The sequence below is a fragment of the Pygoscelis adeliae genome, unplaced genomic scaffold, assembly GCF_000699105.1.
Source record: "Pygoscelis adeliae isolate BGI_AS28 unplaced genomic scaffold, ASM69910v1 Scaffold57, whole genome shotgun sequence".
Lineage (NCBI taxonomy): Eukaryota > Metazoa > Chordata > Aves > Sphenisciformes > Spheniscidae > Pygoscelis > Pygoscelis adeliae.
The window spans coordinates 7,540,424-7,568,025 of record NW_008825615.1 but is presented as its reverse complement, the minus strand read 5'-3'; the positions used below and the strand labels follow the sequence as shown (position 1 = coordinate 7,568,025).

The following is a 27,602-nucleotide window of genomic DNA, read 5'->3' as shown; positions in this document are numbered from 1 at the left end:
GAAAAAAAAAAAGACTGTGCTTCCAGGCCTAACCCTACAACCAGTGAAGTGAACAAGAGCAGATTAAAAATCACATATCCCCCCTTATTTTTTTGAGTAAATGATGGATATTTGAGAGGTACTTTCTGCATTACATTTATTACTTGGTTTTAGCTTGTTATGAAGAAGCAATAAGAAACTTGGCACTGATTTCTTTTGGTATCTCAAGTGCTGAATCCAGCCAGAACAAGTATTCATGAATGGCAGTTTTAGACACGGACTTGCATATCTTTTCTTCAAAGACCAATGCAAGGAAAAGAACATCTTAGGTGAGGATAGGAGGTTCTTTTAAGTGGGGAGGTGACAACTGCCTAATCCTTTAAACAGCAAATTGTCAAGAAATGTTCTGCAGAAGACTCTGGTTCAGTCTATCCTTCCTGCAAGTGTAGTTTGTGTCAACAGATACTTGCATTTTGTTTTTTTCTCAAAGGACTATGAAGGAGAGTTCAGAAAAAGGCCATTATATCTACCTGTTAGGGAGGAGTTGCAAGCATAAATAATAGTGTCCAACTGATCATGGCTTTTAAGTGTAAGAGTGGTGCTGCCTGCCTACAGAGTAGGAGACTAGTATAAATCACTGAACACACAGAAATGTTAATAGCAAGTGGTCTGAGTTCTGGGTATTGCTTAGCTTTTGTGGGCTCAAATCCATTCTTACCACCTTCCAAAATTCACAGACTGACATTTGAGTATGGTACTTTAACTAAATAGCAGCTTAGGCAGAAATAAGACTATGTGAGTCCTGCCCAAAAAGTCAAAAGTCACTTTAGAAAATGAGATTTTGGGTTCTAAGACATTAAGAAACTCCTGAAAAGTTTATGCAAAGCCTAGTGGCATACAACTTCAAAGCTTTGCATCAGAAATACTTTTGACATTTCAGTTTTGCAACAAGAATGCTGCAGTCTTGCTGCTGAAAAATAAAACCTTCACCAATGCATGAAAATAATGTATATCCAGTCAAAATGGATGCGCCTTCCATGTCTTCTTACTACCTGAATTTTCAGTAGTATATCTTTTGAGATTATTATAATTCCCATGGGGAAAATTATGAAAACTCTCAGCCTAGGATATTTTTGAATGAGACTAACAGCTTTCTTTGGAGCATTTAACAAACAGTGGGCTTCTAGGGTAGGAGTTCTTGAGCATTAAAGTGATTGTGACTTACAGTTTAAAAATTACAGATGAGAAGACCTTAGACTCTTTATTTGCCAATGAGACTCAATGCTAGCTGGATAGCTAATACTGAAACCCTAAGATTTCTTTGAAGATTCCTGTTTTGCCCCTGGTGACATATGTTCCACCCATAAATAAATGTTTTCCTTTTGGGCACCTTTGCTCTCAGAGCCTAAAGCTGCAAGTGACCCCTGAGAACAGCATTTCTTTTTTGAGGAGGTGCTGTATTTTAGTGGGATTGTCTCTGCAGGAGGGCTGGAAGGGAAGTCCCTGGCAACTGTGAGTACTGGCTGTGCTCTAAAACCCACCTGATACTGAAGTCCTCACCAGAGCACGCAGGTTTTGAAGCTGGATTCTGAGAGAAGGAAGTATAAAGCTCCTTGTTTCTTTGGAGCCCTGCTCCAAGACTGACAAGCACAGTTGCTATAAGAAGGGGCTAGAAACTTTGTTATTTTAAATTCAGACGTCTTTGTGCAGTGGAATGTTAACCTCAGACTAAAGAAAATTACATCACAAAGAAGAGAAGTCTGCGGTACTTTGAAAAGCACAGATGACAAAATAGGAAGAAAATATCTGCTAAGGTTTATAGAACAAGAAAAAAAAAGATACTTGATCCTAATATGATTTATTAGTAACAGTAATGTTACAAAGATGTTACTGAGACATAGCATTAGGGCCTTTTTTCCTATGAATGCCATCTCTAATGGCAGTCTCAGTATCCTCAAAGAGAGCAGAGTGCAGAATACATGTTTTTTTCCCCCTCGGATCTACAAAACAGGTATTCTAGTTAAGGAGTGTCAAGAAAAAGAAATAGGAAATGTTATGGAAGAAGAAAGAAAATACGCAGAAAAGATCCTTTGCCTTCTCTTTTCCCCTGTCTTTTCATTCTTTTCTCCTTTACTTCTGTCATTCCTTTACAGGGGGAGGAACAAATCACTTAGTTGTAAACATACGTAAGTGGGCAATATTTTAATTTCTTTGGTTGACAGGATGTACAGATAAAGAAAACTCACATGCAGGGTGCACTGAAGTCATCATACTGTGAGTGTGGGACTAGGGTTAAAGGGACTAGGGTTATAGGGGCAGTCCTTTGGCCTCTGCCAGGGTTGGGCTCCCTGAAGCAAGAGAAGAGGGCCAACAACTCATAGTCAATGTGAGAAGAAGATGTCACTTCAGTTTCCGCTGCAGAAGTAAGAAGGTGGATGGATGCATTCCGCTAAGCTGCCAAAGAGATAGGGGTTTTTTGGTCAGCAGAGCGTGGAAAATTAGAGGCAGGAAAAGCACTGAAGCAACACTGGGGCTGCATGTTCAAGAATGAATATCCTAAGCAAAAAAAGCAATATTTGTAAAGTCAAGCAGAAAGTGTCTAGTTACAAGAATAGTTGAGAGACAGACAAATAACAGGATATGGCTGGTAGAATAAATAGGCGAGGAGTCTAGAGGCGTTTCCATGAGTCACCGCTGGGCTACATAGAGTAACCAAAACAGCACAGAGAAATGATTCAAGGGGATGCAAGGGAAGTGGATGCAGAAGAAATAAAAAGGAGGATAAAAGCATTGTAAGGCTGAGGAGACAGGGGAATGGATGAGATGGAATGATGTCATGGAGAGATACCTTTCTTGGCCAGACATGTGGAAAATTGAGGTACATAGATATAGTTCTGTTTATGATCCGCTGCCAGCAACTGCTTGTTTACAACACTGAGGGTTAAGATGACAGCTGAACCTTGACATGACAGGAAACCTTATTTCACAGTAAGTCTGACTGGTCTGGCAAGGTATGACGTCTGGTAGCAATGGAGGTCTGAAGAGACTTTTTAAATCTAGTACACATCTGAAAAGAACCAAAGTGGAAAAGGAAGAATGTATCTTTCTTTTTCAGATTTATGGTACTGAAAAAGAAAGATCATTTTTTCCAAGAATCATTGCTAGATGCTGGTGGAAGCAAACAAAATCAAATGGGCATCTTGGAAATGAAAGCGTATTTTAGAAGGAAGGATTTGTTTTTATCCTTATGAGGAGTAAAAGCTGGAATGAACCTGAGCCTATTGTTACCATGTAAGTGTCTGAAATGAAATAAACAGTTTCCTGACTGAACGGCTATCCCCATGGCAATAGGAGAGGATCTTGCACATTAAAGACTGAAAGGAGTGAATAGATGAGAAAGCAGCACAGTAGATCCTGACACAGCCCAGGGTACAGCATGTATCCTTAGAACTGAGCTGTGAAGGATACATGCAGAAGGAACAGTCCCTGTATTTCCAGGGTTTATCAGTAATATGAGATAGGACTACACTGCAAGTCAGGCAAGGACAAAAAGAACCCTTGTTAATTTTAGAAGCACAGGGATTATTGTGTGGAGCATTAAAGGTGCATTATTTAATGGGTGCCTAAAACTTTTATTAACTCTTCTTCACTTACATTTATTTTCTGTTCCATGGCTCAAACACAGCCCTGGATAGTTACCAGGATAAACTTGAAGGCCAACAGGAGCTGTGCCTATTTATTCCAGGGTTGGAAGGAGCTCTCTAGCTCCAGCTCTAAACTGAATAACCCTTGCGAATGTGCAGCAGAGCTCTGTATGAATTACTGATTTATTTTTTTTAGTTCTGCTGTAAAACGGGAAATGAGAAATGAAGATGTCATTGGCACCAACCAAATTCTAAGTTCTTGTTTTGGCAAGAACAAAAAAAAGATGTTCTGACACAGAATGTTCCCATTTGGCACAAATGAAACCATTAAGGTATTTGAAAGAAAAGCCAAAGAAATAAAGCATTAGCTTCAAAAAATATAATGTGGCAATTTCATGCCTTTTCTCCATAGGTTCAAGGATCAGATTTCTCACCCAAGCTATGACCGGCTGAATTGTCTCCTCTCCTACATGCCCCATATCCTTGCAGAGCACCCCACTCTCCAGCCTGGTAGGACAACCCTAGGTTGAGCTTTCTCTCTAATCCCTGTTGATATTCTTACATTCCATTAGAAAAAGGATATATACATTCTTTATATCACAGAGTGTGAGTGAGGGCAACTTGTTTGCTTGGTTTACACCAGGAAGGTAAGAGGGCAGGTTTCAGTTCCCTCAAGCAGAAAATGGAACTTAATTTGCATCTCTAGCCTCCTGCACATTCCTGAAAAATCCTGAAAAGCTCTGGTTCTTGAGACCTTGTGTGACTGGGGAACAGTATTCCTTTTTCTTTTATTCTGGTTTTGTGTGTCTGGTGCTTAAAGCAAACAAACCAACCCACTTAAAGCCTTTCAATACAGCTGGACTGAATTTGTTATTTAAATTCAGGTGGATTGAAATCCTAGTTTTACCAATTATTATTCACTAGAAAAAAAATCTACCCAGCTAGTGTTGAGGGGGAGTAAAGTCTCCCCAGATGATCTTTACAAATCTCTCCAAGCTCATATTCAGTGGGAAACACCCTGGTCTTGACCCTTCCTTCCCCCCCGCAAAGTCTCTCGCACAATAAAAAAAGGAAAGGGGGGGATGATGGATTTTCTCCCATAAGCAAAAGTATCCTCTGAAGTATTTTATTTTCCCTGATCCTTTTAGCCCTTTCACTGTTAGTGAAGCTAGAGTATGCTACCCTGACACAGCGTCAGGGGAGGGTTGTGATAAGATGTCTCATGTTTTAAGATCGCTGGAACATCCTAAATTTACATACATTTATAAAAACAAAAAGCTGAAGCAATAATTGGCCTGGTCTTAATTTCCTTCACAGTCAGCACAGTTAGTTGCATATTCAGATTTAAAGGCAGAGGCTGGAAATAAAATAATCAATTTTGGTAGTGACATCTTTGGAAACCTCAGTGGAAAGAGATATTTCCCAGCAATCCATAGTTGCAGGGATCAGTGTGAACATTTATTTTAAATTGCCACACAGGATCTGAAACAAGAACTTAGAAATCAGAGTGATCAATTTATTTCAGATGACCTTTGGTTTGTGAAGGTTTTTCACTGAAAGCAGCTTAGCTACAGGAAAAAGCACAAATAGCTACTTTTGCAAGCTTTACGTGACAATGCATAAATATGATACATAAAGAATAATAAGGTTACAAAGTCAAGCAGTCAAATGGAAGAAAAAAGCAAATTCACAGAATAATAAGGATATTCACACAGAATAATAAGGAAATTCACACAGGATAATCCAGGTGGGAAAATACCCCAGGAGGTCACTAGTCCAACCTCCTGTTCAAAGCAGGGTCAGCTAGGGGGTCAGACCAGGTTGCTCATGGGTTTATCCAGATGGGTCCTGAAAATGTGCAGTCCCCAGGAAACCTGCTCTGCTGCTGGGCTGTCATCACAGTGTAAAAGTTTCTCTTTCCATGCAGTCTGAACCTCTCTTGTTGCAATTTAGGTTCGTTCTCTCTCATCCTGCCTGTCTGTCTTCTTGATGACCTCGACATAGGTCCTAGAAGGCTGCTTGTAGGAGCCCCTTAAGATTTCCCTTAATTAACTTTAGGAAATTTAATTAAACTTTCCTCCTCAACTTTATTTTATTTTCCTTGTGTATATGCATATGGCATGTGCTATGATAGAGTCTCTAACTACCTGAACAAATGCTGCTTCTTTCTCAAGATTTCATCCTCATTTACTGAAAAGGATGGATGGCATCTTACTTATGGGGTAGCAACCTATTAAATTTTTATTCTGCATTGTTCAGCATGTGGTGTCATTCCTTGTTTACAGCACACTTAAAATTAGCCCCCTAAGGAGGTTTTTCTCATTATCATTAATTCCCTCACAGGTTTCTAATAGTATTGACTGTGAAACCTGTGTGGGAATTGGAATTTGCATTACATGAAATTACATAGAATAGTCTTGTATTTTTAATTTCTGATTTAGAAAACGAAGAAAAATCCTCCTGCAAAACATTTTTAAATTAGAAATTGACCCATTTATGTGGAATAGCTCAGACTGAACAAAGCTGTAATTGTTAAGTTACCTGATTTGTTTTCACAATTTCATAATTTCAAATACCAGGTGGCCTAAAGGTGTATTATGCTTATTTTACAAGTAGGAAATTGAAGCACAGAATAAGAAAGTTCTAGCACAACCATATATTTTGTATGTCTAAACTGAAACACTTGAGAACGTGGTTAAACAGAGAGCTGAGAGAATTTTACGGAGTCCTGAGCCCTTGAGCTCTTCCAAATAAAGAGATGAACACTTGTGAACCTTAAAGAGATTATGATGCTCTAGAAAGAGAATGGAAGGGACTTGAAACTTCTCTGTTAGTCTGTGAAGGTCTACACAGGGACAAGCATCTTGACTTAATTACATTTCCAGCTGTTTTGGAGGACAGAGTGCAGCTCATACATCTGCTGGGAAGAACTGCCAAAAGTTGACACTCTGCTTACAAGTCCAGTGCAAAACTAAAAATAAGTGATGGTTTTCTGATTTGGCTAGTCTGCTCCCAGACACAGCAGGTTTTGGAGGACAACACACAGAGGAGGCCAGCATCTCTGCTCAGAACAGCATCCACATCCTCTGCAGTGGTGGTGACATGTGGCAGGGCATGGTCCCCAGCTCCCCAGGACCATCTATCCCTGGCACATCAGAGACCTCAGACCAGAGTGAGCTCCTAAGGGTGCATGCAGCTCTGTGGCCAGGGGCTGTGGAGACACCAGAGGCCTCTCAGCAGGGGCCCAGCTTAGACGTGCTCCTCGCCTGCAGCACATGGGTGCTGGGGATGGCCCATGCTGCCAACTGAGGGAGCTGCAGGAGGGGGTCCACAGGCTGCGCAGCATCAGAGATGGCAAACAAGAGATTGACTGGAGCCTCTCCAAAATCCTGTAGGTACTAGAGCCTGAACCCCCAGCTGCATCGACGGAGGGGGAGGCACAGTCCATGCTTGTGGCACTGGGAAATGGAGACTGCTGTGATGGTGAAGGCTGGAAGTTGGTGACTTCTGGCACCAGGAGGATGGCTCCAGCCCCATCTACAGATATGCAGCTCCAGAAGGGGGTCAGTGCCCTAGCAGCAGAGGAGAGGCTGTATGCTGTGTCCATGAAGCCTCTGATATGGCAGCATAAGATGGTGAAATTCAGGATCCTGAGAAAAAAGAGCAAAGCGAGGAGCAGGATCACAACCTTGGACTTCAGGAGAGCAGACTTTGGCTTGTTCAGGGATCTTCTTTGAAGAATCCCATGGGATACAGTCCTAGAGAGAAGAGGAGTCCAGCAAACCTGGTCTGTTCTAAAGGATCCACCTCCTTCAGGCTTGAGACTGGTCCTTCTCCACATGTAGATAGTCAAGAAAAGGTGGCAGGAGGTCTGCATGGATGAACAAGGAGCTCCTGACAAATCTGAAACATAAAAAGGAAGTGTACATAAGGGGAAGCAGGGACAGGTCACACTGGAGGAATATAGAGGGAGAGACTATTTGAGTGAACAGGGATGGGGTTAGGAAAGCCAAAATTCACATGGAGTTTAATCTAGTCAGGGATGTGAAGGGCAACAAAAAAAGTTTCAGCAGGTACAACAGCAGCAAAAGGAAGACAAGTGAAAATGTGGGCCCACTGTTGAATGGGGCAGGTGGCCTGGTGACAAAGGACATGGAAAAGGCTGAAGTACTCAATGACACTTGCCCTCTGTCTTTAGTGGTAAGAATAGCCTTCAGGTAGCCCAGGCTCCTGAGGTGAGTGGGAAATTCTGGAGCAATGGAGACTTACCTATGGTGGAGGATGATCACATTAGGAGGCATTTAAACAAACTGGACATGCACAAGTCCATGGGAACTGACAGGATGTGCCCATGAGTGCTGAAGGAGCTGGCTGGTGTCGTTGTGAGACCACTCTAGATTACCTTTGAAAGGTCATGGTGATCAGGGGAGGTTCCTGAGGACTGGATGAAAGCAAACGCCACTCCTGTCATCAAGAAGGGCAAGAAGGAGGATCTCAGGAACTACAGGCCTGCCAGCCTCAGCTTGACCCATGAGAATATCCTGGAGCAACTCCCATGGGAATATCCTGGAGCAACTAATCCTGGAAATCATATCTAAGCATCCAGGGCAAGACAGTGGTTGGGGACAGTCAGTATGAATTTACCAAGGGGAAATCATTCCTGACCAACCTGACAGCCTGCTGTGATGAGATGACTGGCTCAGTGGATGAAGGGAGAGCAACAGATGTTGTTTATCTTGCCTCTGGTAAAGCTTTTGACACTACCTCTCATAACATCCTCATAGACAAACTGAGGAAGTATAGATTACATAGGTTGACAGTGAGGTACTGTGGCTGAAGTGCTGGGCTGAAAAGGTTATGATCTGTTTGTGGCATAAAGCCCAGCTGGAGGCCCGTCACTACGGATGCACCTCAGGGGTCAATACTGGGGCCAGTGTTGTTTAACATCTTCATTAATGATCTGGAGCAGAGTACACCCTCAGCAAGTTTGCAGATGATACAAAACTGGGAGGAGTGGCTGATACATCAAATGGTGTGTCACCATTCAGAAGGACCTTGGCAGGCTGCAAAATAGGGCCTTTTTGCTTTAGTACTTTCTCATGAAGTTCAGCAAAGGGAAATGCCAAGTCCTGCCCCTGGGGCAGTGGGCCCACATTTTCACTTGTCTTCCTTTTGCTGCTGTTGTACCTGCTGAAACTTTTTTTGTTGCCCTTTACATCCCTGACTAGATTCAACTCCATGTGAATTTTGGCTTTCCTAACCCCATCCCTGTTCACTCAAATAATTCCCATATTATTATGGGAATAACCCCATGTGCCAGTGGGGATATACCTCCATGCTGGGTGCCAATGGGTTGGAAAACAGCTTGGCAGAAAAGGCACTGGGGGTCTTGGTGGACACCAAGTTGAACATGAGCCAGCAATGCACCCTTGCAGCAAAGAAGGCCAAAACCATCCTGGGCTGCATGGTGGGGAGCATTGCCATCAGGTTAAGGGAGGTGATCCTTCCCCTCTACTCAGATCTGGTGAGACACATCCAGAGTGCTGAACTGAAGTCTGGGCTTCCCTGTACAACAGAGACATGGACGTACTGGAGCAAGTCCAGAAAAGATGGAGCCAGACTCCTAGTGGTATTCAGTGACAGGACAAGATGCAATGGGCACAAAAGAAAATAAGGGAAATTCCACTTAAAAATAAGAAAAAAACACTTTAGTCTGAGGGTTATCGAGCACTGGCACACGTTGCCTAGAAAGATTGTCTCCATCTGTGGAGATGTTCAAAACCCAACTGGACACAGTCCCTGGCAACAGGCTGTAGCTGACCCTGCTGTGAGCAGGGACTAGATGATGTCTAGAGGTGCCATCCAGCCTCAAATGGTCCATGATTCTGTGATTCTATGACTTTTTTTCTCTCTGAATCTGACATTTCAATAAACTCTTCACAGACAACAAAATAGGTGGAGCTTGCTTTCATTACAGCTCTTTCTTTCTGTTCCCCCTTAAAATATTCGCAGAAACCTCTTGCTTGTGGTTTTTTGGGTCTTCACGGATTTTGTGGAGTTTTCTCCATATACTCTAAAGTGTAGGTCCTGGACACTACCACTACTCAGGACCTGTGTGGAGTTATGCTCAGGCCAAAGTAAGGTGTATATATAGTCCATAGTCCTGTCTGTGTTCTCAATGACAGATGGTGAGAAAAGGCTATCATAAGGTCATGCTTCCCTTACCGTACCTTTGCTGCCCCAACTTCCTGCAACCTGGCAGTTGGCGGTGTTTTTACCTGTGTCTTTAATGGTTCTCAGTGGTCTCTTCACCTATTTACTTATCGAAGTAAATTTGAACCAATTTATCTTTCCGGATTCCCTAACGTCCTGCAGCAATCATTCCACAACACTTATGTTTTTGACTACATCTTTTGCTTTAAAGTTGCTGCTTAGGTTCATTTCTTTATTCCTGTGTTGTGACTAGTGAATAATCACTTCCTTTTCATGTTCTTCATGGTGCTAATGATTTCATACACTCTTAAAATATTCACCTAAGTAATCTTTTTCTGTGCTAAAGAATGCTAATCTATCTACTTATAAAGCAGTTGTTTTATACTTCTACTCATCCTTGCCACCTTCCTCTGTGACCTTCCAGGGTCCTTATTCTATTAGATGTGTCCATGGGCTAGGAGGAGAGGACCGTACATAATGCTCAAGATGTGGACAGACAGTAGCATTGTATTTTTTCTTTTCTCTTTTCATTGATTCTTTCCCTTTTCTAATAATTTGTAATATTTTGTTTTAAGTACCGAGCAGACATCTTCCTAGAATGATCCACAAAGCTTCCACAATCTTTCCTGAGATGTAATAACTGATTTAGAGCCTTTCAGTGAGTATGTCTAGTTAGAGTTATTTTTCTCCATGTGTTTTACATTCATCTACATTAAAATTTACCTGCGATTTACAATTTTGCTAGACCTATGGCTCTCCCACAGCAATACCCCAGTTTTGTTAGGCAGTGGTACGTTGACTCTTTCTGGCTTTGTTGTGCTTTGGTTCAGCTATCTCATCCTGCTGTATTTGTGGCCTGCCTGCAGCCACCTTCTCCACAGTAGATAACTTGTGGCCATTCTTTTGGTGGTAAATTGAGATGCTTTATCTGTTTCTTTATCATATTTACCCACCCTGAGTAACCATCTCATCAGAAGACAGAGCTAGTTCTTGCTCCCCTAATGCTATTGCAATGCCATTTGAAGGAATTGCATTCTAAGACATATGAAATTTTATATTGGTTTTTTTGCTTGTTTCCAGAAATCTCTATGCCTGATATCAGTGTATAGCAGTGAAGGTATCTTGTTTCAATTTTCTGCAGGGAAAAAAAAAGTCTTATACTTCCTTAGTGATATTCTTACTTCAACTGAATAGTATTAAGTACAGATGCATGTCAATCTCAGTATCTTTTTAGGTAGGTACTATATTTTTGTATATTTTGTCACTAACTTATTCCAACTACTTAAGCTAGAGGTAACTGGAGCTAGTTAATTATACTTTTAAATTCAAAATTCACTGCAAACTCATGCCTACTGAAAAGCATGCTGTAGTCAGGCCAGGAATACTATATTCCACAAAAATAAAGGTATATGGTCATTTGTTTAAGCATGGTTACTGTCTAGTATTGTAATCTCAGGGAAGGCAGAACAACTATAAAAAAAGCCTCATCATAAACAAACGTATATAATGTAAAAAAATCTCTACCTGTAATTGCTTAATGGACCAAATCTTCTTATATCACAAACATTGGCTCTTTCAGACAACTTGCTATCTATGTTCTTTGTACTTTTTGTAAGCCAAACAGCCTTAATGAAAGCAATTGTTCTTTTTAGGTCAACATTAAAGTCTTTTCTGTAAATCATCCTTATACCTATCCTTTCAAGCAATTTTTTTCTATAATAGCTTGGCAATCATTATCTTGGTGCTTTCAACTAAAATCTCAACAATACTGAAAGCCTTCCCTTACAATGGGGTCTAGGAATGCACTGTACTGGTTCTTCAGAGCTATTTTTTGTAGGGTCTTGTTCCTAACAATAGTGCCAGGAATAATAGTCCTCATTTTCACCTGAAACCAGACCACATTTTTAATCAGATTCACAGTACATAACATACCTCTTGACTTAGGTCCATTGCACTGTCAAAATGCTCTGAGTGCATCTGCAACCACTAATTCTTTCCCCACTTGGTGTTCAATTTGCAAATCATACATTTGTAGCTGAAAAAACAAGCTCTATTCTTAGCGGCAGCAGAACGGTTTGCCAGGCCCCTTTTGGCACTGTCAACAAGTGGTTTATGGTCAGTGTCAGCTAATAGTGGCCTCTCATAAATAAAAACATGAAACATTTTTCACCCGTGGACTGAGACCAAAGCCACATTCTTTATTTGAGTTTATTGAAAGCCTGGTTTTTGTTCATTCCTATGGTGATTATTCTTTTGGGGTTTTTAAGTTTTAACCACACCATTGTAAAGAATTGTGCAATGCTTTTCTTAGAGCCATCAAGTGAACAAACTTGTTTTGCATTTATCAGCATAGCAACTCATGACTGAAATCTCATTGACCCCTTTAATTTCTTCCTTTCTTTAAGGGCCAGAATGAGTGTTTTGTCTTTACTGGGATGCAAATTTACTACAGTCTCTTGGTTCATTAAGCACGGAAAAAATCACTTGTATTTACCATTTCTCTAAATATTCCTCTCCTTTCTAGGTAATAGAAAATGTTCCATTTTACTGTGACTATTTAGCTTCTTGGAATCAACATCTAAATGAAGGGTCCTTTTTCTGCACTGAATTGCGTATGCCTGTACATTTGTTGGTTCTCCTCATTGCTGTATGATTCTGAGACAAAAAGCCTACTTCTCTATATTCTTGCCCCAGACTTAGGGGGTTTTGTGAGATCGCTGGGATTTTGCAAGTGTAGCACATAGAACATAGGTGTGAACTTCTTTTTCCTCTGAATATAACCTTGGAACATGTTTCACACAGCTGGTTCCCCTGCCATCTCCAGTGAATGCATCTGCTGGATGAAACCAAGGGGTTTGGTACATTTCTAATGTGGTCTTTTCCCTCAGTACTTTTACAGGGAATGTCTTTTCCATACTCTGTAAAATGGAGTGTAAACACCTCACACGGGAAAAACCTGGAAAAAGTTAATGAAAAGATATTAGTACCGTACCCTTCCTTTTACTTTTTCACACACACGTACACAAAGTTGAGACCAGAGAAGCAATTAGAAAATCTGATGCAAAGGCATGGTGAAGTGGCAGTTGCTCAGAGAGCTGCAGAGTTGCAGGGGGAGAGGAGCCTGTGGCAAGGAGATGGGCAGTGAAGCCAAGAAGCCGCGGTCCACGGCTGGCCGGTGAGCGAGCTCAGCGGGAAGCAGAACAGGCCGTTCCTGGGGAAGGGCAGTGACGCCCAGCAGCAAAAGGCCCCACTGGCAAGAGTCTCCAGCACAGGGGAAGCCAGAGCCCAGGGGGACCATGCTTAGGTGTGCGCATCAGGCTGGGCTGCCACCCATCAGGGGCTTCCCTGGCTCACGGGCCCTTGTCCCAAGGCACACAAGGGACACCAACACTGAGCTCTGTGATCCTTCCCTGATTATAAGCATTGGATTATGGCAGTCTGTTTTCTTCTGTCCATAAGGTTGTTGCTGTTTTTTTCCCTTGGAGCAAACATGTTTGCTTTTAGCACCACTTTGGCTTCTGCTCCTCTGACCGTGTTACAAGTAATGTGTCCCGTTAGCTCTCAGGCTGACTGTCCATTTGTCATCTGCTGCATCATTTTCCTACAAGGCTTGTTTGAGCCAGCAATACGGTGGCGTTAGTTGTTCTTCCTGTGCATACGCACCACGGAGGTGTGCGTCCAAGGTTTTGTATCTTTTTCCATATGCTTGGCATTGGCAGTGCTGTTTGGCAAAGGATATGCAGCTTTTTGTGTTATTTCCTTGTGGAATTTTATTTTGAGCTCTCATATACTTTGCTATCCTGGGTCACTCATTTTGCATGTCTTGCTGGGCTTAGGTGTCCACTCCTAATGCATATCATTCTGGACAGGTAGGATCCTTTCCTTGAGAAAATCTAATGGCTTTGTCCAAAGGTTAATTCTGGGAACTCCACAACAGTCTTGAGGTGTTTTGTCTTGCATCTAAATCCAAATTTATCATTTAATATGTGATATGGTTAGTGCCACATACCTTTCAAACTGCAGCCTTCAGCTGTCAGCCTTTGTTCAATCTTTTTCACTTCTTTTTATTTGTTAGTGTGTTGAAACCTGTTTCTCCTAAGTTTCACCTTCATGTGGAGACACAGACAAGATAAGAAACAGCAGAGGACAAAGTCAAGGTGAAATTATGCAAAATCAATAGCTACACTATTCTTTGTGTAACACAATGTGTGAAATGAACATGGTACTACACTACACAGACTGTAAAAAATTTTAGCTTTCCTGACTTTTTCAGTTACTATTGCTCAGACTTTCCTAAAATTATCACTTTCAGAAAGTTCAAAACATGAGTAATTTCAGCCCCCAGACTGACATCTATGAAGAAACACATGTATAAAGAAAGGGCTGATTTTCAGTAGAAATTTAGTCTCTTAGCTGTTTAAGCATTGACAGGAATCTGCTCCCTCTTTGTACTATCCCTTAAAAATGATATTTCAATAAACTTGCTTGTCTAACACAGCAAAATGAAAATAAAATTAAATTTTGAGCTACCAAATGATGTTGTTGAAAGAATATGTTCCCAGTGTATGAACAGGGGAAGAATATGTTTGTTGCCTGCTGTCTCCTCCAATTCTGACCTGAATGACCCACTCCCCTGCCTTAGCATCTTAGCAGAGAATATAAACCAGCTCCTACTTCTGAAGGACAGTCATATAATTTCCATCACTCAGCGTCACAGTTTGCCTCTCCATAAAGCTTTTCTTGATGGAGGGCTAAGCATGCTGACTTGAAATATGGAGTCATAGAATGGTTTGGGTTGGAAGGGACCTTTAAAGATGATCTAGTCCACCCCCCCTACCAGGGGCAGGGACATTTTTCACTAGATCAGGTTGCTCAAAACCCCATCCAATGTGACCTTGAACATGTCCAATGATGGGGCATTCACAACTTCGCTGGGCAAACTATATGCTTCAGTTCTTACCCTGAAGACATGAAAATTTAATTTTTATTGATGCTTTTTCATGCCCTCAGTAAAACAACTCTTCCTTTTCAGGCTGGGAGTGTTTCTTCAGAGGAGTGCTCACTTGTATGTCTGTTCTCCCACGCCGACCCACAAACACTTCTCCCATACAGCACCCCTCCACTGCAACCAAAATCCTCATCTGGCTTTTGCAGAAAAACAGGCATCAAACAACATGAGAAGCAGGAACTATTCTACCTCTCCACACCACCTATTAGTAGAGAAAAACCTCCCTACCATGAGTCTAACCACTAAATAAGAACTTTCCAGCCTGACACCCTTTACCACTGTGAATTTCATGGTCTGCAAGCACCCTCCCGGCTTCCTCGGCAGTGATGTTCAGCAATTACAGCACCCACCGATGTCCTCCGAGGTCCCTCAGGCCAGAACCCTCCCTAGGACGTGCCGGTCCAGGGCTGTCGCTGCACTGTGGGGCTGCTGCGAGGGCTGGGGCTCTGCACGGGGCTGCGCCGTAGGCAGTGCCAGCTGGGAACCCCGGGCACAGATGGCTCCCAGACGCCATGTCCTACGCGCTGGTACGGCTGCCTGTGCTGGATCTGCTCACAGCTAGAAAGGGTTTGATTTTCTCTGCATATCTCCCTTGGAAATTAACTGTTTCTGTTTCATACATCAGACACTCTTCTAAATTACAGGTACAAAGTTAGTGGCTGATTGTGCACTGCCATGGCCTGCTGTCAATGTATTATTATTTGAACATCTGCCTGTTTAAAAAAACCCTGCTTAACTCTAATTGCAGTTTTGGGCAGCATCTTGGCACAATGCACTTCTGAGGTTTGGTTGACTGTTTGGTCTGTTTTCGTCTTCTGTGGAATGATTTTGCTCCTTTACAACAGGCACGGTCTTCTCTGAAAACATCTGAAAGTACGGCCATACAAATTACTGCAAAGACCAGAGGATGAGACATTCTCCCCTCCCAACATTCCTGAGTGCACATGTTAGCTGGTTAAGTGCAACGCTCTTGCATGCAGTGGAGCTGGGCCAGCTGACACCACTTGTGAATCTGGCACTTTGCATTTAGACAAAACTACTGTTTCACGCAGAATCTATTTTTTTCCTCTAAGGAAGGAGTCCAGGAACTGCAATCACAAAGGGGTTTACAAATGCGTCTACAATTTAGAGCCTCAAAACGGCTGTTCAGCTGTTGTCTTATCCTGGATTAGAGATAGCAGGTTCCTGGAAGCCTTCTGCCCCGAAGTGCCAACAGTTAATGCCATCTTCTTAAACCCACCCCACCAGACCTCTGCATGAGGCGCTCTGCATGAGAGCAAGCTTGCCTGGGGAATGCTTGACTGATTTGGCTCTACAAAAAATGCAGCAAGGAAAGATAATAGATGCAGACCCTGTAGTTGCCATCACCCTCACTTGTTCAGCACTTTTGTGATTACCCCTGGCATTGGATGAGAGAAATTTGACTCGCATCTGAGGCCACCACAGACAATGGCACGAGGCAGGGTGGGAATATCCATATTTCCTCTGGGTCTTGTTCCACTTGCCTGGAAGAAGTCAATATGCAGTAGTTCAGAGAGAGAATGAGGATGAAATTCTTGTTGCTGGTGAATTAGGGCATCCCACTAGCAAAAGGGATACAAGGCTGCCAGTTTGATGAAAAGTGTACAGAAGTAAAACTACAGCAGTATTTAGGCTCTCCCCCAGGCAGGTAAGTATACTATAGATCACTAGTCTATACAATAATTTTCATTGTCCCACTCAAAGTAGGAACTTACCTATAATGCCTGGGTACCATTCCTGGATTCAGGCTTAAGTTTGTATTCTCTCTTAGTAACTATGAAAGATCTCTTCTTTCTTTTTTTTGACCATTACTGGAGTTGTATACATAAATGAAGATTAACCTCAAATGATGGGGAGCTAGAAATTAACTGCAGCAGGATTTTAAACAAGTGAGATATCTTGTATGAATCTACGATATTTTTAAGCTACCTTTTTCATGTATAATTTTGAGTCCTGTAGCTCACCAAGAATTCTTTTTCCCAGAATTTAAATCCATTTTTCTTTGTTTACACTGAAAATATCCTACATCCCCCAAGAACAGAAAACTACTCTGACTATAAAGCCTTGCAGTTGCAGCTTTTTCTTTTCCGTCACTTCTAGCAGTTAGAGAGTCTTATTTATGACTTTAATATAAATTTCTTTCCCAGTGTATTTGTCATTGTGATCTTGTCGAAACTTTTGTTTTAAGTCGTAAAAGTTCTTTATCCCCAAAGGCATTATTCTGTATCAGAATTTTGTCTTTTCTCACGCCTAAAAAATGAAACTTAAGGTTTTCTTGATCCTGTGTGTTAATTCCCTCCATCTTTACAATTCTTTTCAGTTACTGTGATACCTCTTAGATTTTATGCGTGTGCTTTATTTTAAACTTGTGATGAACTCAAAGAGACTGCAGTTTGTCTGAGAGACTGGTGGGATGGACAAGAAAGGATTTGTGCCCCTCATTTCTCAGACTTTGGGCTGGAGACAGAGAATGATACCTAAATATAAGCAACTAATGTAATTTGAGATATCAGATGGCTCAGATGTCTCAAATGTCCTAGGGCATTTCAAGTCCATGGCCCTTGAAATGGCACTAAATGTCTGTGTTCAGGTAACTGATTCCCACCCCAAAGAGGTGGGTTTGACACCTGATGTTAGGTAGCTAAATATAGGTGTTTACATGTGAGCTAGGTGCCAAGCTTGCATTATAATCAACAGGGCTAAATTCAAACTGGCAGCTGGAGGCACGCTATCTGATGCCACATGTCACTCCACACTTATTTTTAACTTTCATAAAGAGTATGCAATGCAGCTCGTATGTCACGCTGGGGTGACAAGAAATCACTCCTCAGCCAGAAGTGTGTCAAAGGCATTGCACAATTGCCCTTTTTTCAGATAAAATGGATTTTCACGGGAATGCACGTGCTGGGTGGCAGGTGGGCTGTAAAATTAGCCAGAGACGTACAAAAGCTTTGCACCCACAGCCCATCATGCAAGGTCCCATAGCAGAGTATGACGCTTGCAGGCTCCATGTCCTTCTTGGTCCCAGCCATCACGGGTTCCCACACTGCTCCTGCAGCTCAGCAGCAGCACTGTCCCCGGGAAGCAGAGCTGGGGGAGCACCGGCACCTCCAGGAAGGCAGAGGCCTCGCCAGCAGACACAGCAGCATGCACCAGGCATGAGGTGACAAAGACAGCAGAAGTGCCAGGGCAGTGCTAGCAGGCAATGCCTTGCTGCCACATGTGCTAAACAGTCTGTGCTGGTGTGCAGCAGATGCAGCTGTGCCCTTGGCATGATTACAGGGTTCACGTGGGGCTCCCGAGAGCTGAGCACGGGGCACATGCCAGATGCAGGAGGTGGAAATATTGTGGGGCGTGCACAGACCCATCACAGGTACATTTTGCTCTTTAGGATGCCAAGCGAGAGCACAGTGGGGAGTAACCAACATGCACAGATTGACCCAAGGGCCTGAGCGTGATCTGCAACACGTACCGCTGTGAGAGTATGCACATCCTCAAGCAATACTTGGAGAGAATAGGTGGACCATGAAGCATCCATCCTTCTTTTGTAAAGCTGAAACTTCTCGAAGTCTTTAGTTAAAAAAACCCAGACTCCCTGCACAAATGTTCTTTCAATTTAGTTTTGTGGTCAAAAATACTGTCCTGCTATTACTTTTTGGGTAACAAATGATGCAAGTTAGTGCAGTGAGGTTGTAGGACTGGGATACCTAGACCTGCCAAGATATGTATGCTAACCAGTCAAAACATATCAAAGATTAAAATGTCAAATAACACTTTTCACTGAAACTTGAATTTTGGCACAATTTTTAAAAAATGGTAGAGGATGGGAGGGCTCAGTGAAACTCCCACAAATCTTTAATTTAAGGTATCTGTTCTATACCTAAATAATTATGAAAGTGTTGGCATCACATCTGGACTTTTTGGTTACGCATTCTCTCTTAAAACGGGGAATAGTTAGTCAGAACCATATTAACTACTTGGAGGCCCTAAAATACTTCTACATCTTAAGTATTATAAGCCAAAGCCTTTATCTGACCAGATATAGCTCAGATATGTGTTTTAAGGATACAATTATGACTAAGACAATAAAGATAATGTCTCAACAACACATTTTAATTCCCAAAGAACTAAAAAATTTCTCCTATTTCCACAGCAAATGCCTTAAGGAAAGTGAACAGACTAAATAATTTCTAACAAACAGCTTCATTTTTTTCCAGGGGAGTCTTGAAAACTGCTTTTAAAAATCACCCACATCTATTCAATATGCAACACGTTACATGAATGTCAAGTTATCACCACATTAGCAATGGAAAGATGTTTTTCAGTAGAAATTTATGCAGCAGAACAAACCCTGAAAAGCATTTGCCTTGTCTTTTCTGCATTGTGGATTTATTTTCTGGAAAGGTGTGAATGGCCTCCTAACATTGAATCCCAGCTAACATAATTATTTGCAGAGAGAAAGACTTTGATGGCTTTTTTCCTTAAAAGGAAAAAAGGAAAATGAGACTCACTTCATACAGGGAAAGGGAGGAAGTTGTAGGAAAGAGGTTCCTTCACAGCATAGCTAAGTTAAGACCTGTTGGTGCTGGGCATGCAGATGTACGTGGGCTGAATAGCCAAAACCACTGTCCCTGGCAGAGCTGAAGTCCCTTCCCTGTGGCTGCCCATAAAGCATGGCAGTCAGCATCCACTCCTACCCCTGCAACTGATGTTGGAGAAGTCAAGAGGTTCTGACAGTGCAGACAATGTGAAGTGTGAAGACAATGATTTATCTAGCATCCTTCCCAAAAATCACATTGATATGTGACTGTGTTGTAACCTTTATTCTTTTTTTTTTTTTTGTCAGATGATAATATTTGGAAGTAGATGAGAGAAGCACAAGATGATGTGGGTATGAAGAGTATGAGAAGGAGAGTGGAGAGTTACAGTCAAAGACGAAAGAGAAACATTAACATTTTGTTGAAAAACTTCCAAAGTAAGTTTCCTCCCAAAATTATAAAAACAAATTCAGACTGTTTTTAGACTCTTTTTTAATAAGCAGTTTGGATAGTCCACTGTTACTGGTGGGACAAATCAGGTCCTTAAGTTGCTGATGTTTGGGAATAGTTGAAATTTATTTACATTGTGAGGCCAGCTTTATGTCAGCTCCTGTCTGTACTCTTGAGGGTACCAAATGATGTCTCTCAGAGTTATTTTCAGAGTAGGTACATACTGTAGGAAATTTTCAGAGTAGGAAAACAGTGTACCTATGTGTACAGGTATGAGGAGAAACAACAAAGTTCAATAATAAATAGAAATTCTGATTGTTCATTGTACCTGCTGGTCTGGGTGCAATACAAGTACTATGTGTTGAGCAATAACCCAACACTTACCTTCTAAAGAGGCTGCAGAAATAAATATCATAACCCTACTCCTCATCCTAGGAGGGATGATTACCTACTTCAGGTTTTTTAGTGGCAGCAAAACTTCTAAACACTGAGATTTCCCTTTCTAAATGTTAGGATGAAACTGCCAGCCAGTTCATCTGCAAATTCACTCTTTGAAAAGACTTATAGTATCACCTAGGTCAGGAAAAACACTCTAAACACTCTAAATTTAATACATTACTAAGCTACAGACTTTCTCCTGGGACAAGAAACACGTACATCAGTTTCTATCAATTTCATTTGTGGCGAGTTTCTTGGTGGAAAACAAGTAATTGTGGTGAAGGAGCTTTAGCTTTAGGTGTTTTTTTTTTACTTAGCAGCAGAAAATTTTGGTGAAAACACTTGAATACAAATCTTTGAAGACTGTGATCTCCTCTTTATGGCTTCTAAAAGATCTCTCATATCATTCTCCTTTTTCTTTTAACAGCACTCAATTACATTTTAAAAGGCTTCTATTAACCTCTCTGTTTGAGTTAGACTCAAATCATTCCCATCAAAAAATTATTTAAAAAAAACTTTAAAGTCTGATAACTTCCCCTCAAACACAGAAGAGGGGAACCCTCTGTTACCCCTACAGAAAATTGCTATAGGTCATATAGCAGTAATATCCAGAGGACAATTTAAAGACCCACAAAGAGAATTTCCTTAGGTAAACTTTTTTCCTTCAGAGCAGGCATTGTAGGTTTATTTTGAAACCACTTAGATAATGTTATTACTTTCTATAGAAAAGCTGTAAATATGTATTTTGTATAAGCAAACAACCATAACATACTCTCAGCACTAGCTTATTTCTAAATGCCTTCAAAGAACAGTGGGGGGGGGGAGGGGGGGGGGGGGGGGGGATATCATGCTGTACCCAGCAAATACTGCAAGGTTAGATTCCTCAATCTACTGTAGTCATCCCGCCACAAAACTGTGTGTGTCATGGATCCTGCAATGTATCCTCCTTCTGCTGATGCGGGCGCCTTTTTAGTAGCTGACATTTTTGCTGCCATGAGAGCTAGAGAGAACCTCTGGCAAGCACTAGACATAATTTCTTTAGAGACGGGACACATCCCACTCAAAAAAAAAAAAAATCAAACTATGCCTTACAGTGATTCCCAATTTTCTGCTTTTAGTAAAATTTTAGTTCTCCTTCATAATAAGTCACCAGGATATGATTTAGGTAATCATACACTTTAAATATTTTACCATTAAATATCTTCTTATATCTTAGCACCAGAATATCATACTCTTTTGTCAAGATGAATATTTTGCTCCCACCTCTTGAAATAGATGGATATTTTGCTGTTCATTTCAGGAGAATGAAGAATTTCCATATTGAGCATTTCTTTATTCTAAAAGTATTGAAATAGTCCATGAGGTAAGGACTTACTCATCATAAACGAAGACTACCACAGTCTAGTCATTAATTACTGAAGCAATAAATCCTTGATGTAAAAAATAGAAAATTGTCATAGCACAAATAAGCTCTAACAAGTAGACGTTCAAAGTCCAGGGGAAAGCAGTAAAATGCATTGTTTGATTAAGCTGCTGAAGACTGACATCTGATATTTTCTGAATATCCATTAAAAAAAGGTTTAAATATAAATTGCAGATTGGAGTAATGCATTCCAGGTACTTGCTTGGTTGAAAAGGAAAATATAAATCCAGCATGCAATTTTTTTCCATAAGAGGTGAGAACACTGGGGTCCTGTCCCTGCAGCAAGGGCAGGACGATGCCCAAGACATTCGCACAGGCTTCTGTCTGGAAGAAGGAACTACACCCAACTGGTGGTGGCATCTCAACAGAAAAGAGATCAATAAAAGAGTTGGTTGGGGATGTGAGGAGAGGAGGTGAGGGGGCCCTCTTCTGCTTGGTTGTCAGGTTGGGAGTCTCTGCATCCTGATTCAGAGCTAGCCTGGCAGCTAGAGCTAATTCAAGAGAAGCACAAAAAGCTTGGAGGAAAAGTCAGCTTCAACCTGTCTGCTGTTTCTGGAGAAGACAGTGCCTTCATCTGCTAGCCAGCTCACCAGGTTGACAGGCGAGTGGGCTGAGTCCACAGGGGCTGTCTGTTAGTAAGCCTTGCTACCAATGCTAAACAAAAGATTTGCAATGCAAAATAGAGAGTAAAAGAAATCAGAACAACAACAGAAATTCTGTGTGTTGGAGTCTCTGCTCTTCAAGTAAGCAATTCAAAATCCAAATTGAACTCCCTCCCTAGGTAGGAAACTCTTAAATTGCACAGTCAGCTTTATTCAATGTCATGAGATTCCTCTGGCAGCCCTTCAAAGTCACCTGCCACAGAACAGTGATCGCAGATTACACAGCATTCCGTCAGCATGTGGGTTTTTCAGGGTCTGACATTTGATTATACTCTCCATCCTTTTTAAATAAAAAGGCTGTACATATTTTTAACAAGAGTGCTAACGTGTGTGCGCGCATACATTATATATATAAAAATGTGTACATGCACTAAATTATAATATATATCTGTAATACAATACAATAATTCCAGGAAACTGTCAAAACCAGCCATTGAATCATTGCTGATTATTGTTCAATGATTTAAAAAGGTGAGTGATGCATCCCAAACTGACATTTTTCTAATGTGTTTTGTAGATAGATGCTGTCCCCAGGCAAGGCACCTGCAAGATGCCACTGTTATAAGGCAGGTGGCTGATTCCCTCATGTGCACAATAAAAGGCACTCAAACCTCTAAGCAGAAGTTGGAGAGGGGCTGCCTTCCCCAGCTCGTTGCTATGTGGAGGCTGCGTTACACCTCCAAGGTGGCTGCAGGTCATGCACAGACCTGCGCATTAAATCTCTTGTGCCCCTCACCTCTTTCCAGTCGTGCATCCATTTGCACTTCTTCATTAAATCGTGGCCGTTCTCTGCAGAAAGACCTGGGAGGCTCACGCTCTGCCCTCCCTGCTTCCCGGCACGCCCCAACCAGTGTCAGCTCTGGAAAGAGCAGGGGCAGTCCATGTGGACAGAAGAGTTTAGGGAACTGCCTTTGCCCTCTGAGCTATTTCTCCAAAGGCCTGACTGAGGACATGCTGCCAATAGACTACCTCTCCTGCAATCTTTATCCCTAGGGCCAGTTTTCAGCACATTGGCAGCAGGCAAAGGACACTGTTCCCAGCCAGAGATGACACAGAGGCTTTCTCAGATGACACAACGCCTTTTCGCTTTCCCTCTCTGCTTCTGCAGAAGGAAAGGGAAAACACAGCTGCCAGCTCCTGATGCACAGTCAGGTCCCAAGCCAGGTCCTCCCTCACCTCCAGCATGATGTGGCTGGCAGTCAGGATCTAACATGAACAAGTCCAGACCATTGCATTTCACCTGTCCTGATCAAAGCACGGAGTATATCCACGTATTGAGCCACCCTTGGGTCACCGGGCTCCTCAGCAATGAGATGCCTTCTTTTTAGAGGTGGAAACAGGAGAAAAGAAGAAGGGAGGAGGAGGATAGAATTCTGTAAAAGCCTCTCCTTTCTTCCATGCTTGCAAAGAAGAGGTAACTACAGTTTCCACCAAATCAGAGGTGGTGCAGGCTGGGAGCCCGGCCCACAGCCTCTGGTCCTCTGTGCTCGGCAGTGGTGCTTTTCTGCCAGTAGATGGAAGGGGTGGTCGCCAGCAAGTCAGTTGGTGTGTTTTGGGAAAGACATGGATATTTAAGAAGTAGAAGCAGCATCGCAGTGGATAAACACGTCTTTCACTAATATCTAAATATTTTCAGAGTTCAGTAGCTGTTTAGTGTGGAAAAGCTGTGGAGAACTGGTGCCAGATTTGGCATCAGCAGGGATTTGGATGGGAATCGCTGAAGAAAGTTACACTGCTTTTTAAAATAAACTTGGCACCAGACCCAACAAAGTTTACCACCACTGCTGCAGAAAAAAGATCAGTGGAAGTATGAGAAAATATTGGAAATGAATATTTTATGTGCAGGAAGATTAACAGGGAAGCCTAAGAAAAAAATTACTGTGTTGCCCTCATCTTAACTTGTTATTCCACATCTTAGATTTTCATGTAAGAAATTAGATGGAGTTTATATTTTGGCCTAACTTGGAGATGATCTCAGAACATTTTTACTGGAGTACTCTTTTACTTGTAATTTAGTCTTGCCTGTATCTCACACCTATGTGAGAGTGAACATTTTCTTTGATTCGATAGTCATGAAAGATCACTTATGACGTAGAAGAAACTATGCTGATATTTCTTCTGTGCCCTTTAAAACCTGCTTACTTAGTACCCATTAAAAGCAGAAAAAACACTGGAATTGGCAAAAAAAGGTTTAAATGTCTTTCCTGCTTTTTATTAACCTTTCAATAGATGACTAGTTTCATTTTTTTTCCAGAAATATCTGGTTTAGAGTTGAACCCCCTTTTTGTTTGTTTAACTGTATGGGATGAACTAGGTTTCAATTTGAAGAACATTTTTACTGTCTGAAGAAATGATATTAATATCTGCCTCTCCTTCTTATTAACAGGAGTTTCCAGAAGTTGGTTTTTGAGCACTGGTGTATTTTTTTCATTTTGTTTCTCGTTTATAAGAAAATTAATATACGGAAAAAAGCCTACATAATAAGACTAATCATTACGTTACGTTTTGATGCAGCAGGATCCCTATAATTATAGTAGTCTAATGTGCTGTTTAACGTCAATTACATCAGCAAAGTGTCATGTATTCAATGAGATGTTTCATGGCATGGGAAAACAGACTTTTTCTGTTGATTATTTTCACAATTGGGCAAGTGGGTCCTATAGCTGATCTTCACGTCCTTCATATCTCCAAATCAAATTTGAAAGTCGGGTGTGATAACAGACCTAATAAGATAAAGCAGATTACTTACTTAATATAGCATGATGCCAAGTTTGCCAATTAGTTGTGTTTCTAAATCACTGTACAAGAAGGTGGCAATTATCAGGGAGTTGGTTTTAACTCTAACTGGAAAACAGTTTTCATGAAGGATAATTGCCTGCTAGAGCAAATGCATTGAAGTCCTTCAATCATTAAAATCCCTATCCTTCAAATATGCAGGCAACTCTCATACTTCCATCAAATTCAGTAGAATAATCTACATGTGTTACTATAAATAGATTGCAAAATTCCAGTAAAATCAACTGAAAAAAAAAAGAAATATAGTGAGGCATCTAATCTCAGCAGTAGAAAATTTTTCTTATTAAAAAATGTCTTTAAAAATTCAGACTCACATTTGTTTGCTACCTACCAGAGCTGAAGAATGTCAAGAGGATTTATCTTTTGTATGTGGAAAATCAGTGATTGATGGATAATATAAATGACTGTTTGAGAGCTAAAGTCTGAAGTAGATGTTATTATACACTCTATGCCAGTTAACTGAGTGCTGCTGTATCTTATTATTACCTGAGTCTCAATTTTTTTATTTTAACAAAAACAAAACCTTTTTTTTATTACAGTTGATAATCAAACCAGAAGCAGAACATGTTTTGATTAAAATAGTGTACCTCTCTTTAAACGTTTTGTGAAGTCTTGTCTTTTTTACTGAAATTTCATTTACGTGAGGAAAAACCAGGATGAAAGGCTCTGGCAATGTCAAAATAGCTCATTTTGACATCTTTAAATGAAAGCCTTATACTTTCCTTTTTGAAATGGCTTTTTACTTTGATTTTTGTGTTTCATACACACATATGTGAGATGTATAAAAAATCTAAATTGGAAAAGAACTGATCCATCTGAAACTAGATATTTTTCATTTTGCAGAACACTCTAATATTGAAGTTTTCTTGAACTGGGATTAAAATGTCTCTAGAAAACCCAAAGTTCTGGAAGCATTTTCATTCTCCATATAGTTCTAGCCTTGCTTTAAGTTATGGAACAGACATGTTACCAGAGTTACAAGTAAAATGGCCTATAATAACTCTCTACACTGATGTCTACCCTGGAAGTGTGAACAAACACGAAAGCTCTAAGAGAAGCAGCTACCCAAGCACTTGTGGGGTGTTAATTGGAAATTCAGAGACAGGCACTTCTCTCTGTTGATTCCATTTTGCAAATTTTTGAAGAGTAGAGCTGAGACAGAGGAACCACATCCTCTGAGTATTTTCTTCAAACAACCAGCATCCACCCTTGTATGATGGAGATGTTCTTTTGGAGAAAAGGAAAAGTAACCCTTTGTCGTGGTTTACCCCAGCCGGCAACTAAGCAGCACACAGCCACTCACTCACTACCCTCCCCAGTGGGATGGCGGAGAGAATCGGAACAGTAAAAGTGAGAAAACTCGTGGGTTGAGATAAAGACAGTTTAATAGGTAAAGCAAAAGATGCGCACCCAAGCAAAGCAAAACAAGGAATTCATTCACTACTTCCCATGGGCAGGCAGGTGTTCAGCCATCTCCAGGAAAGCAGGGCTCCATCACATGTAATGGTTTCTTGGGAAGACAAAACACCGTAACTCCGAATGTCCCCCACTTCCTTCTTCTTCCCCCAGCTTTATATGCTGAGCATGACATCATATGGTGTGGAATATCCTTTTGGTCAGTTGGGGTCAGCTGTCCCAGCTGTGTCCCCTCCCAACTTCTTGTGCACCCCCAGCCTACTCACTGGTGGGGTGGGGTGGGAAGCAGAAAAGGCCTTGACTCTGTGTAAGCACTGCTCAGCGGTAACGAAAACATCCCTGTGTTATCAACACTGTTTCCAGCACAAATCCAAAACATAGCCCCATACTAGCTACTGTGAAGAAAATTAACTCTATCCCAGCCAAAACCAGCACACCCTTTGAAACCTGAGAAAGGTTCATGCCTTGCTTTTCCCTTTCCAGATTTCCTGCAAACCATGCAGTGGTCCTTGGCTTGTGCAAAATGAGGCTTAGCTATCTCAGAGTGGTTCTCCATGGTTCTCCCCCAAGTTGTCCTTGAGGCAGCAAAGAAATGAAAGCAGAAATAGGTGAAATTTAAGAATGTCATTCTAAAAATGGAGGCAAAATAAACAAATGTCTTAAGGTTTGGGATGGCAAGATTACATTTTTCAGAGGTGGCATAATGGATTCGCCAGGGACCAGACTTCCCAAAGAGACCCAGGTCCGGTGGCTTCTTGGCCACAGTAATGGCAGGTTGTGGTCCAAGCTGCCACAAAGCCTGGTCCTGTTTTGCAGCTGGCTTCAGCTGATTACATGGGCCTTGTACTGCCCAGAAAAGGTCTGATGCCAGCCAGGAGGAAGGGAGATGAAAAGCTGCCTGCTCAGCTGCTGGCACGACCTGTTACCTCACCTCTCCCACAGGACAATGAAGAGGAGTAAAACAGAGTCAGTGACAGAGCAGCTCCGAGCACAGTTTGAATTTTTTTACCATCA

General features: G+C 41.5%; 1 protein-coding gene across 3 annotated transcripts; it reads right to left on the bottom strand.

Annotated features, from left to right (window-relative positions):
• Window positions 1-5,410: 5,410 nt before the first annotated feature.
• LOC103924602 lies at window positions 5,411-23,251 on the bottom strand. 3 transcript variants are annotated; one of them, XR_663991.1, is made up of 3 exons: window positions 23,113-23,251; window positions 18,338-18,460; window positions 12,005-12,792 (listed from the first exon to the last, which is right to left on the bottom strand). XR_663991.1 is itself a non-coding variant. In XM_009333151.1 (2 exons), the coding sequence occupies exons 1-2, from the start codon at window positions 23,132-23,134 to the stop codon at window positions 6,763-6,765; spliced, it is 786 nt and encodes a 261-aa protein (XP_009331426.1). In that variant the 5' UTR covers window positions 23,135-23,251; the 3' UTR covers window positions 5,411-6,762. The 3 variants fall into 3 exon arrangements, 1 of the variants encoding a protein (XP_009331426.1); XM_009333151.1 differs by lacking the exons at window positions 12,005-12,792; window positions 18,338-18,460 and adding an exon at window positions 5,411-7,526; XR_663992.1 differs by lacking the exons at window positions 18,338-18,460; window positions 23,113-23,251 and adding an exon at window positions 13,846-13,934.
• Between the last annotated feature and the right edge of the window lie 4,351 nt (window positions 23,252-27,602).